A 13189-nucleotide genomic window follows, 5' to 3' on the forward strand; every position below is an offset into this window, starting at 1 on the left:
CAAGATTTGCAACTTCGTATCTTGCACTAAATTGCATTAAACAACAAAATAATGCTCTTAGATCAATGTTTGTATCGGAGAAATGGGCTACTAGTCCACATGCTAGTAAAAGTGAGGCTAAGCAAGTCATGAACCTAGTGTTGAGTGATGATAGATTTTGGAGATCAATTATATATTGCCTAAAGTGCGTGATTCCACTTGTGAAAGTGTTAAAGCTTGTAGATGGTGATTCAAAGCCAACCTCACCATACATTTATGAAGCAGTGGATAGGGCTAAAGAGAAAATTGCTCAAAACTTTCAAATGCAAGAGTCAAGGTATAAAAAAGTGTGGAAAATTATTGACACTGGGTGGAATCTACAACTTCATAGGCCTCTTCATGTAGTTTCCTATTATCTCAATCCTAGATAAATTATTTAAAAATAATTGTCATTTTAAGAGCTACTATTTTCTTTGTGCCTAGTAGCTTATTTATTTCTTATTTGGTTAGGTATCATTATGGCAAGAACTTCAATTCGGATAGTGAAGTGTTAATTGGTTTATATGAAACCTTTCAAAGAATGGTTCCAGCAAGGACAAGAGATAAGAAACAACTGGGTATCCCTTTAATTTTTACTCTTTATAAATATCATAAAGATAATACATAATAATTAATAATAACTAGATTTATAAACTAAATACACTTTTTTTGTAGCTCTTTGGTAGGAGAGTTATGGTGGAAAAGGTAAAGAGTTACAAAAGGTGGCCATGAGAATTTTGAGTCTTACATGTAGTGCCACGGGATGCGAGAAGAATTGGAGTACATTTGACTAAGTGCATACTAAGAGAAGAAATCAATTGGAGCAACAAAGATTAAATGCACTTGTATATGTCAAATATAATCTTCAACTTGAGATGAGGCAAAATAATAGATAAGAGAATGGAGATACCTATGATCCCATATGCTTGTCAGATATTGAATTTGATGATGAGTGGATCACCGAAAAGGAGAATCGTTGCTTGTCTATTGGTGCCTCATGAATGAATGTACATGAGTGTTTTGGTGTTGATGAGAGAGTTCCAAAGAAGAAAAGAAAGAGAGGTAATTATTTATATTTAAAAGTTAGTTTAGAACTTGAAAGTTGGAATTATAACTAGACCTTATTATTTTCTTTTGATTACATAGGTCCAAGAAACTTGAATGCCAAGATTGGTAAGGGAAAATCAATAATAGAAGATAAGGATGAAATTGAAGATAATGAAGAAGAAGAACTTTTGATATTAGAAGATAAGGATGACTTGAGTGATGTAGATCTTGGGATTGGAAATGATGAATGATCTTGGATAGTGGCATTTTGTATTTATTTTTTGAGGTTGTATGACTGAATTTGTGTGGCAGCAACACCACTTGTACATAATTTCGTACCAATTAGTATCTATAATTAAAAAAATTCAAGTTTCAATATTGTCAATACTATATTAAAATATGAAGATTTGTTTTTTCAGTAGCCATTTAATAAGAAATACTTCAATGTAATAAATGTAATAAATTTTGAAATTTGAAATAATTTTTTTAAAAAAAATTTAACCCGGTTAAATGTAATAAAGTGTGATGTCTTTTTTATCCCTATTTTATCTGGACATAAATTTACTAAATTAACCCTAATTTGAATAGACTTTTTTTGGGGGAGAAATTATGTTAACAACCTTATATAATAAGATTAAATATAATAAAGTGTAATGTAATTTTTATCTCTATTTTGAGTGGACTTAAATTTACTAAATTAATCTTGATTTGAGCAGATATTTTTTTTATAAAAAAAACTACTTTAAATTAATAAATTTATATAATAAGATAATAAAATAAGATTAAAATACAATGTAGGGGTAGATGAATGCCAACAACGTCATTGAGAGATCGGGATAGTGGTAGATGGCTCCTAGGTAGGGGTGGGTAGATGGACCTGGGTCCGCGGACCGGTCCGTAAGTCCGCGAATTTCGCGAATAACGGACCTGATTTTTTCAAATCTGTATGACTATGTTTAATTTTTGAGCCCGGCCCGTGAAGTTCGCCGACTTGGCGGATTTAATCTGTGAGCTTGCGGGCTAGTCCGCGAACTTCACTAATTAATATTTTTAAATATTACAATTTTAATATTAAGTTGTGTATTTAATTTTTTAAATTATTATGACATTAAAATTATGTTTAGTTGATATGTATTTGTCATTTGAATTATTTTTATGACATTTTGATGCTTTTATTATTGAAAGTTTGGTACTATTATTTAAGTATTTGTAATTATTTTTATTTAAATATTTTAATATTTAGTATTTTAAACCATTGATAAGTTTTAGTATGATAAAATTTAGCTTATAAATAAAAAAAATATTTTTTCTTCTAATTTTATGTATTTTTACTTTTTTAAAATTTATTTTTTTGAACCATTATTTAGGTCCGCTGACTGGTCCGTTATCCGCGGATTTTGGCAAGTCGAATACGAACTTAAAAAATAAGTCCATTTATTTTACGGACCGGACTTATCCAGCCCGTATAAAACGCGGATTTTATGGACCGAGCCTTAAACGGGTCAGACCGGTCCGTATACCCACCCCTACTCCTAGGCTTCTATGAGGATGCGGAAGTCATTCACGGTCTAAAACCTCATCCGTCCAAGTCAGGAAGAACTCAGACAACTAATATAAAATTATATTTATGTTTTTTTTTAAAAGTTATATTATGAAGAAGGATATGATTATTTCAAAAGTAAATTTACTTATATTTACTTTACACAATAAATTTATGTTTAATATTAAATTTTAATAATTTAATTGTTAAATTAAATTTTTTTAGTACATAGATTAAGTCTATAAATTAAAAATTTAAAAATTATTTAATATTTCATTTCATTAATTCAAATTGACATATAATTATGAAAATTTTGCTGACTTATAATTATAACTATATCATAAAACATACACATAATTGTGCACCTAATTTTTAAAAAAATGACTAAACATAATAGTATGAATTATCTTTAGAAATCACTAAATATTAAAAAATAGATTAATAACAATAATATATCATAAAGAAGTTCGTGATGAAATGATGTAAATTCACAATTTAATTTCGAGATTTCAGTAGAATAAAATGAGTCATGATTTAAAAAATAAAAAAATTAAAGAAAAACTTAAATATGTTTTTAATGCATACAAAATGAACAAGTTTTAATTTTGGTAATTGTAAATTTTTTTTCATCCCTATAAAATTTATAACCATTATTTTTAGTCTATATTATTATACGCATTTTTGTTAGTCAAGTAGCCTCGTATAATTTAAGAGGGCGGGGTGAATTAAGTTATCTTATTTTTCTTCCTTTATGAGTTTTTAGAGATGCCTTCTAAAAAATTTAATTACTTAAACAAAATGTATGTAATGATACAAAAATTACTCAACCACAATTAAATATCAAGTAAATAAAAGTGTAGGGAAGAAGAATTGTAAACTTGATTTTATACTGGTTCGGTCAATCTTGCCTACATCCACTCATCCAGTACTCAAGTCTCCAACTTGAGATTTTCACTATTCTTGTAGTACTTACAAGACTTGAATCCTCCAACATCTTGGAATACCCTTTCCTTGTGTTGATATTCAAAAACAACAAGGAGAACAACCATTTCTCCTTCACAAATCAAATGATCAAGTGCGAATTACATAATAACTCTCTTTTAAGAGTAGATATTGCACCTTTAAGATCTTAATGAACTCTTTAGAATAATGCAAATGAATTTGGCCAAGAAATTTTTGTATATGACTTTTTCACAATAAAGTTCGTAACCCTCTTCTGAAAAATTATATGCATTCATAGACAATTATTTCTTAGGTTGTGTCTTTTCATGAAGAGTTGTAACTCTCTATAATTTTTCAGAAAAGATACTCTAGTAATCGATTACAAAGCTTGGTAATCGATTACAATGATTTTTAAGTTCAAAAATTGAAACGTTGTATCTTTTTAAATTCAAATTTTTTAAGTTCCCTCTTCTAGTAATCGATTACAAGGTCTGGTAATCGATTACAAGAACACAATTTTGTATTTTAAATTTAAACTTTGAAGTTTCCTTGTTCTGGTAATCGATTACTTAAGCTGGTAATCGAGTACGAGACAAATATAACTTTATTTGTTACACAAACTTTTGATTATAGGAAACTTCTAATTTTCAGTCAAAAATATTTTTGTAAAATCTTTTTGAACACGTTTTTTACTTTCCTTTAAAAAATATAAAAAAAACTTACTCTTATATTCAAAAAGATTATTTGAGGTTTTCTTGAAATTATAGTTTTAGTGGCCAAGTAATAATTTGCAATTTCTAAAAGTTCATTTTACATATTAAGCTAAGTAGTCAAGAATTGCCTAGTTATTACTTGAGATTTTACTTCTTGGTCAACTTGTTCTAACTTGACCTTTTAGTTTTTACAATGCTTTGACATCATCAAAATTTTGTGCATATGTTCTTTCATAATTTTTAATTATTTATTTATTAAAAAATCAATTGATCATCTTAAGTGTTAGGCTTAATTGTGTTTTTGATCTCTCAAGTATTATAATTGTGTGTTTCAAAAAAAAATTATAATTGTGCAATTTTGATACCCAAGATTTAAATTAAGTAATTTTAGTTCTTAAAAGACTGTAATTGTATAATTTTAATCCTTTTATTTTTAATTGAACAATTTTAGTTTCTCAAATATCATAATTATACAATTTTAATCTTTCTCATTAAAAATTTAATAATTTTAAAATTTTAATATATATATATATATAATGATTTAAAATTATACAATTGTTTTCTTATTTATATTAACGTATATTATAATTTTTGTTAATGTATCAAATGATATATATTTATTATTACTAAATAAATAAAATTTATATATTATTAGTATTTTAATATTACTAATAAATTAATATCAATAATATTTTTAATATATTTATGGATAAACTAATAATTTGATATAACTTAGTATTTATTAATATACTTTTACAAAAATATAAATATATTAGATAAAATATGTATATTTGTAATTAATATACTTATATTTTTAAAAGTATATTAATATATAATAAGTTATATTTATCAAATTGTTAGTTTACCTATAAGTATACTAATAATATTATTGATATTAATTTATCAGTAATATTATAAAAATAATAATATATAAATTTTATTTATTTAATAATAATAAATATATATCATTTGATATATTAACAAAAATTATAATATAAGTTAACTTGAATAGATAAATAATTGTATAACTTTAAAATATTGTATATATATATATATTAAAATTTATTAAATTTTTAATAAGAGAGACTAAAATTGTACGATTACAATATTTGATGGATCAAAAATGTAATTAAGCCTAAATATTGCTAATAATTGTTAATAATATCATATTAGTGTATAATATCTTTAATTTTTTTTTATAAATCCTTAAAATAAATATTATTTATTTACTTAAAATTATTTGTAGAAAAAAATTATATTTTAGAGGGATTAAAAAAATGTGCCGATATGCCTATGTATGTGCCATTTAGTTCAAACCTTAAAAACCCATTACACTATTTTAAGGAAATACATATTTTATTTTTTAATGAAAAAAAAATTAGGATCCATACAATACAATACAATACAACATTCAAAGTCCAAGTGTTGGGGTATTTCCAATTTCCAATTCCAGGCTCCAAGATCCCTCTTTTCCTACAACCCATCTCTCTTTGGTTCCTCCAATCTTCGTTCTGTGCCCTCAGAAGCATCAATTCCACGAATTAACAAATGGGTGTTGTGTTGAAGCTAGTAGACGCCATTCTCTTTCTCTTCTTCCTCCTCATAACTGTGGTGGCTCCTCTCATCGATGCTCAAACATGTCTCCCTCTCTCTTACTTCCCCGACATCCTCGTCCAACTCAAGGAGCACTACACCCACAACTACGATGATTACCTTATCGCTGAGAAGCCCCACTTCTTCGTAGGTCTTGTTTGGCTCGAGCTTCTCTTCCAATGGCCCCTTGCAATTCTCAACTTCTATGCCATTCTCACTTCCAAGCCTTGGTTCAACACCACTTGCTTGATCTATGGTGTCTCTGTCACTACCTCCATGGTATCTATCTATCTATCTAAATCAACTTTCAATTCTGTTTTTGCTTGTACAAGGTTTCTGTCTTTGATTGATAGGATCACGTGTTTATGTGGATCATGTTGTTGTATGAATGATTAGGCTTGTGGGGGAGGAGAGAAAACGGATAATATTCTCTTGTCTGATGTTTGGATCAAGAAAAAGTCAAACTTTATTATGTTACTAGAAACCACTCATTTAGAATCACTACATTTGTTTGCATGATTATGTTTGTTGTTATTAGATTCATCCTCGTCCATTGGACTGTTGTCTCGTGACATTCATTTTCTATGGGAAAGTCGTGAAAATTATATTTTTTCAATAATTGATTAAATGTATAATCAATAATAATTGGAATGAAATTTGTTTGAAAAGTATGCTGAGAAACAATTTTGAAATATTTAATTTCATTTAGATACAACAACAAATCAGTTTTTATATAGAAAATCAGCTATTGAAAAATAATCACTAGTTTTAAATTTTCATATTCATGATAACAGTTTACTTTTCAGAAAAGAAAAAACACTGTTCACAAATTTTAGTTGTTTCAAACATTTTTTTTTTCCCTAACAAGTTGCTTAAATGGTGTGAATTAATCATATTCCCAAACATGCTCTTTCTATGGAGATTTTATTTGTTATTTATCATACATTGTGCTAGGGGGGGAAAGGGTCGTTTCTCCTGCGTTCTGTTGGCGTTTGCAGCAGTTAGATCATGTTGAATTGATTATGTTGTTTGCTGTCTAAATATAATGGAAGCAATAATTGCTTGTATGCAACTTTGTATGCTTGGATTTAAATTTACTCAGAAACTATGGTCTTGATGTATTGCACGGCTTCTCTGACAATTAGATGTTGCTAAGGTGTTAATTATACTACCAAAGTGTAACCTCTCTGATTTGACTTTTTACAATGGCATTTGTTTCACTGAAGTTGGAAGTTTGAATGTATTAATGTAATAGTAGTGTCTTCATCCCTTCCATGGATGGTTTAACAATGAGATTTTGGTTGTTTTTGCAGGCTGCTATATTATCAGAAATGATGGGTTCCAAGAGGGCATCTGAAAAGCTATTGACAGTGTATGCCTCTTTCCTGGGTTTGGGTGTTCTGGCTATGCTGCGAGGTTTGCTCACATGTTGTTCATCCAAATCAACTTCAGGCAAAAGACCTGCACTGGCAAGGAAAAAGCGAGCTTGAAACTGTGAGCATGAATCAAACATGAGAAAATGGAAAGAGAAGAAGCATGACTGTAGGTGTGAGGTGATGAAGCATGCCAAGGCCCCCTCCTGTAACCAAAATTTTGTATGTTTTTTTTATTTAATTAGGAGTCCCCTTTGATTGCATAACTGAGTAAAAGATTTTGTATCAGGGTTCAGGAGAACATCAAATTCCATCATGTTGTTGCATATTTGATACAAGAATAAATAAAATTCTTGCTACTTGGATTAGTTGTTTATACCTTCTACATGTGTATTCTGCTGGTGACAACAGACCCAGAAATAAAAATTAAGGCAGAGAACAAACAATAGAAAAAGAATAAAGGTCTATTTGAGTAAATTTCTCTAGAAACATTTTAAGGAGAGAAAAATAAGAAGTAAAATAAAATAAGTTTCTTTATTAGTTGAAATTAACTTGTACATAAGCTAATTTGTAGAAGTTTTCTTCTATTAATTTCTTTAAAATCTTATTTTTAACTCATACATAAGTTAATTTTAACTAATGAAGAAACTTATTTCAATTCTTCTTTTTATTTTTCTCTCTTATTATAAGTATTTCTAAAAAAACTTCTTTAAGTATTTCTGAAAAAGTTTTTTCAAACATGTCCTAAATATAAGTAGAGAAAGCAAATTCCCTACATATTTATGAATTGCTTGAGTGACATGAGGTGCACCTAAATGCTGACTTTAGGTGGTGTGTTTTAAAAGAAATAAAACACTACATCCAAATCATTGTACACTTCAAAATCCTATTAAGGTATCAAGTCGTACTATAGTTTTCTTGTCACTAACTATTCTTGTTACACAAATCAGTTGAACACCTGTTTCTGACTATTAATACATTTTAAGTTACGATAGCTTTAATAACTATTATTGTGAGGATATTAAAAGCCCAGCAAAATCATCAATGCATTATATCATCAATTTTCACAACTTTCTGTACACTTGTCAGAATTTAGAAACCATGACTGGTGAATGACCACAGGTACGTTTATTCTTGAATGACAACTCTATTGCTGTTCAATATTTCATATTGGTTTTCATAGTTTTAATTAGGCTCTATCCCTTATTAAAATAAATGATTAATATGAGATATAATAGTTGATAGATAATTTATCTCTCATGCATGTAATTACAGATTTAATCTCTAATCTGTGTGTATGGACAAATATTTATGTATTTATTTATTTTTTTGACAGCAGGCAGATATTTGTTAGAAGTTAATATTGTAAATGGGTCCCAATATTTCGAATGATTAATCTTTAATTTTCTGCTGGGAGATACTTTGATTTACCCATATAAATAAATGGGTCCTTTATATGGTATCTAATGCAATTGTATACAAATCATAATAATTAGTCAAAGACCAGTTTTTACTCGATGTCACCGTAAATATTTTCCTCAGCATTTTTTCCTTTGTAGAAAGATAGGATGAAAATGTTTATCAAGACTCTCTTGGATTTCTCTCCCCCCAAAGAAGAATGGAGTCAACGCAAACCTGCCAAAGAAATGTAAAATATCTTGGCTCACGCTCTTGAGGGAACAAACAATGTTAAACATACCAAGACCATTCTGTTATCTGGGCAATATGAGCTTGTCAAGATGATAAGACCGTAGAGGAAATCTTTGGAAGGTTGCAAATTAACCTCACAAGGTCTTCAGATTTTAGTAAAGTGTACAACAAAAAGAGAATAACATGAAATTACTGTACAATCTTCCCAACTAAAAAATGATGAGTTTTTGGGTTCTTTAAGAATCCATGACGTCCATTGCCCTCGAGACTGTCATGAGTGCAGAAAAAATTGTGGCAAGTAAGGTGCACACGGATATAGTTACACATGTGGGACACACACATGGATGAGAGTGATCCAATCTATGTGAATCGCAAAAGTGAGAGGAAAAGAATAACTAACTCCGCGCTCAATGATTACATTTGAAAAATGAAATAGATATAAAAGAAAAATATGGAAAATAAAAAAGGAAAGAAAAAGATTGTGATTCGTCTACTTCCTCTGGCTCTCTCTAGGATTCTCTTTGCCTCTGTTCTTATTCATTGTTTCTCTATTTCTCTTATATCATAATTCTGTAACCGCTATCACTACCTCAATATTAGCCTTCTCCTTGTAAGAAACTCATTTTGATACATAATACAATACAATATTTCTTGTTCATTTGCTACTCCCTTACGTTTGGTGTTTTCATCTCTACCATGGTTGAAAATACTTGCCTGAAGGAGTTGGATACTAACGTCAAGAAGCTTTTGGAACTCATGAAAAATAGGATCAAGCTTATACAGACAAACTTGCTAAGTTTGAATCAACTCTCGAGAATCTGACTAGTACATATCCATTGGTGGTTCAAACTCAAATGCGATGATAAGGAGCTCCCAACCATTTCAGGTGCGCAATATCAAGCTAGGTTTTGCATGCTTTGATGGGTCTAATGTGTTGCAATGGATATTCAAGGCTAAACAATTCCTTTTTACGTATTATTCCACTTCAAATTTACAACGTTTAATGATTTTTGTGGTGCACATGGACAAGGACGTGGTTCCTTGGTTTTAGATTATGAGTCCGAATAATCCATTCCATTCATGGGTTGCATTTACTCGAGCATTAGAATTGGAGTTTGGTCCTTCTCTATTTGAATCTTCTCGTTCTACCTTAGGTGCGATGAATGATTATTATACTGAATTTATTGTTGTGGATAACAAAGTTAAAGGGATCATTGTATATGCATTATATGATTGCTTCATCAGTGGGTTAAAACTTGATATCAGACGTGATGTGATTGCCTAGAGTCCTAATTCCCTCCTTAAGGTTGTGTCCCTTGCAAAGCTCTGAGGAAAAATATTCCACCTCCACCAAACCATATTCTACCACCAATTCTTCTAGAAACTTTAACCCAAATACCTCTACATACCCAAACACAAAAAAAAAAAGTCACTCTTTACCTGTCATTCTGCCTACCCCTTCCCCAAAACCCTTTACCCAACCACCTAAACCATTGAATATCAAATGCATTTCCCCGGTTGAAATGCAGCTCTGGCATGAGAAGGGCCTTTGTTACACATGTGATGAAAAATTTTCACCTACACATCGTTATCCCAACAAACAATACCTTTTACTTCATGTAGAAGAAATTGATGTTCCACCTCCAGAATCAGAATCTCTTGACTTAATAGTCCCTTATGCTGTTGTTCACCCTGAACATCATATTTCTTTCAATGCCCTAAATGTTTCCTTTGGGTCGGAAACTATGAGATTGCAAGGTTCTATAAACAGTGTCACTATTCAAATCTTGCTTGATAGTGGGAGCTCAAACAATTTATTACAACCTCACTTGGCTCATTTTTTGAAGTTACCTATTGAGCCCGTTACCAATTTTAAAGTACTGATTGGTAATGGAAATTCTCTCATGGTTGAAGGATTGGTCACAAAAGTCAAGGTCACAATTTAGGGGCATACTCTTAGATTGCTAATTTATTTGCTTCCTGTATCTGGTGAGGATGTGGTCTTAAGTGCTACTTGGCTTGCTACATTGGGACCTCATGTCTCGGACTATAATGCTTTAACTTTGAAGTTTTATTTGGAGGGAGAGTTCTTTATATTACATGGGGATCAATCTAAATTACCAAGTTCAGCTCAGTTTCACCATATCAGATGGATGTGCCACACTCATGCCATTGCATAAATTTATACCCTATAATTTTAGTCACAAGATGTCCCTCATGATCAGTGGCTTGATTTCCCTATTGAAATTCATTCAGATTTGACCCTTTTTGTTGTACTCCTACAGAAAGGTGTTTGACAAACACATTGGTTTACCCTCGGACCAGTCTCACAACCATGTTATTCCCTTAATTCTGGGTAGCCAACCTATTAGGGTCTGTTCCTATAGATACCCTCATATCCATAAGGAATAGATTGAGAACATGGTGGATGAGATGTTACATGAGGAAATAATAGTTCCAAGCTCTAGTCCTTTTTCCTCCCTAGTTCTTTTGGTAAAAAAAAGGATGAGACATGACATTTTTGAACTGATTATAGAGCCTTAAACACCATTACAGTAAAAATTCCTTTTCTATTCCAACTATTGATAAGTTACTTGATGAACTCTTTGGAGCTAAATATTTTTCTAAGTTGGATGTTCAATTGGGATACCATTAAATACTTGTATCTTCAGAGGACAGATTTAAAATAGCTTTTCGGACCTAACAAGGCCACTATGAATGACTTGACATGCCATTTGGCCTCACCAACGCACCTACCACTTTTCAAAACTTAATGAATTATGTGTTTCAAGGGCTACTTCAAAAATCGATGTTGGTATTCTTTGATGACATACTGGTTTATAACCCATCTTGGTCATCCCATTTGCAACATTTAGAAGCTGTTTTGAAAATACTTCAACATCACCACCTTTTTGCCAAGCTATCCAAATGCTAATATGGCTTGGAGGAAGTTGATTATCTTGGTCATACAATTTTGGAGAATAGAGTAACCATGGATCAACATAAAATCAAAGTTGTTTTAGATTGGAAATTACCAACTTCCCTTAAACAACTTAGAGGTTTCCTAAGACTCACGAGGTATTATCAGAGATTTATCAAAGGGTATGTGGTTGTCACTACCTCATTAACTAATCTCTTAAAGAAAGACATTTTCCATTGGGACTCTGCTGCTAACAAAGCTTTTCAAAATCTAAATCGCGATATTATTGAGGCAATTGTATTGGCCCTTCCAAACTTTAATAAGCCTTTCATCCTAAAAATTGACGCTTCTAGTATTGGTATCGATGCTATTCTTGGTTAGGACCACCATCCATTGCATTTTTTTTCAAAAAAGTCATCTCCAAGAATGCAAAAATAATCAACCTATGTGAGGGAGTTTTATGCCATTACAGAAGCTATAGTTAAATTTTGTCATTACTTATTGGGACATAAATTTATTATTAGAACAGATCAGTAGAGCTTGCACAGCCTCACTAATAAATCCATACAAACCCCTGAGCAACAAGCATGGCTTCATAGATTCCTTGGATATGATTCACCATCAAACATAAGCTTGGTTGTCACAATCTTGCAGCAGATGCCTTATCTCGATCCTTTTTTCTGGCTATTTCTCAACCTTAGTGGGATATCATTCCTCAAGTGTGAGCTATGATTGTTGTTGATCCCATCTTATCTGAAATACTTCACTTATGTATTCAAGGCACTCTTCCTCAACTACATTATTATGCTTAAGATCAGTTACTGTATTGAAAGCAAAGGTTGATTCTTCCTTCTAACCATTCTGTTATCCAACAAGTTTTGAATGAATTTCATAATTCTCCTATTGGGGGAACATGTAGGGATTGCCTGGGCTATGGCTAGAGTTTCTTCTCAATTTTATTAGCAAAGTATACAACATGATATTAAAACTTTTGTCCAAAACTATTTACTTTGTCAACAAGCCAAAACCACAACTTCTTTACCAATTGAATTGTTTCAACCCTTGCCAATACCAGCACATATTTGAAAAGATTTAGCTATAGGCTTTATTGTTGAATCACCCCCTTCCCATGCTATATATATATATATATATATATATATATATATATATATATATATATATATATATATATATATATATATATATATATATATATATATATATATATATATATATATATATATATATATATATATATATATTTATTTATATTTACTCTGAAATGTTTTACAAACAATTATGAATAAAATATAAATTTTTTAAATATATAGTTAAATATAAATAAATTTATAGTGACTTATATATATTAAATAAGAATGATGAATAGAAATTA

General features: G+C 30.3%; 1 protein-coding gene across 1 annotated transcript; it reads left to right on the plus strand.

The window, feature by feature from the left end:
* The first annotated feature begins 5663 nt into the window (after positions 1-5663).
* On the plus strand, positions 5664-7604 carry LOC109814253 (Transmembrane protein 97, Putative). Its single transcript, XM_083062550.1, has 2 exons — positions 5664-6132; positions 7167-7604. The coding sequence occupies exons 1-2, from the start codon at positions 5809-5811 to the stop codon at positions 7341-7343; spliced, it is 501 nt and encodes a 166-aa protein (XP_082918676.1). The 5' UTR covers positions 5664-5808; the 3' UTR covers positions 7344-7604.
* The last annotated feature ends 5585 nt before the right edge of the window (positions 7605-13189 follow it).

This window comes from Cajanus cajan, chromosome 8 (genome assembly GCF_000230855.2).
Source record: "Cajanus cajan strain Asha chromosome 8, NIPB_CcT2T_4, whole genome shotgun sequence".
Lineage (NCBI taxonomy): Eukaryota > Viridiplantae > Streptophyta > Magnoliopsida > Fabales > Fabaceae > Cajanus > Cajanus cajan.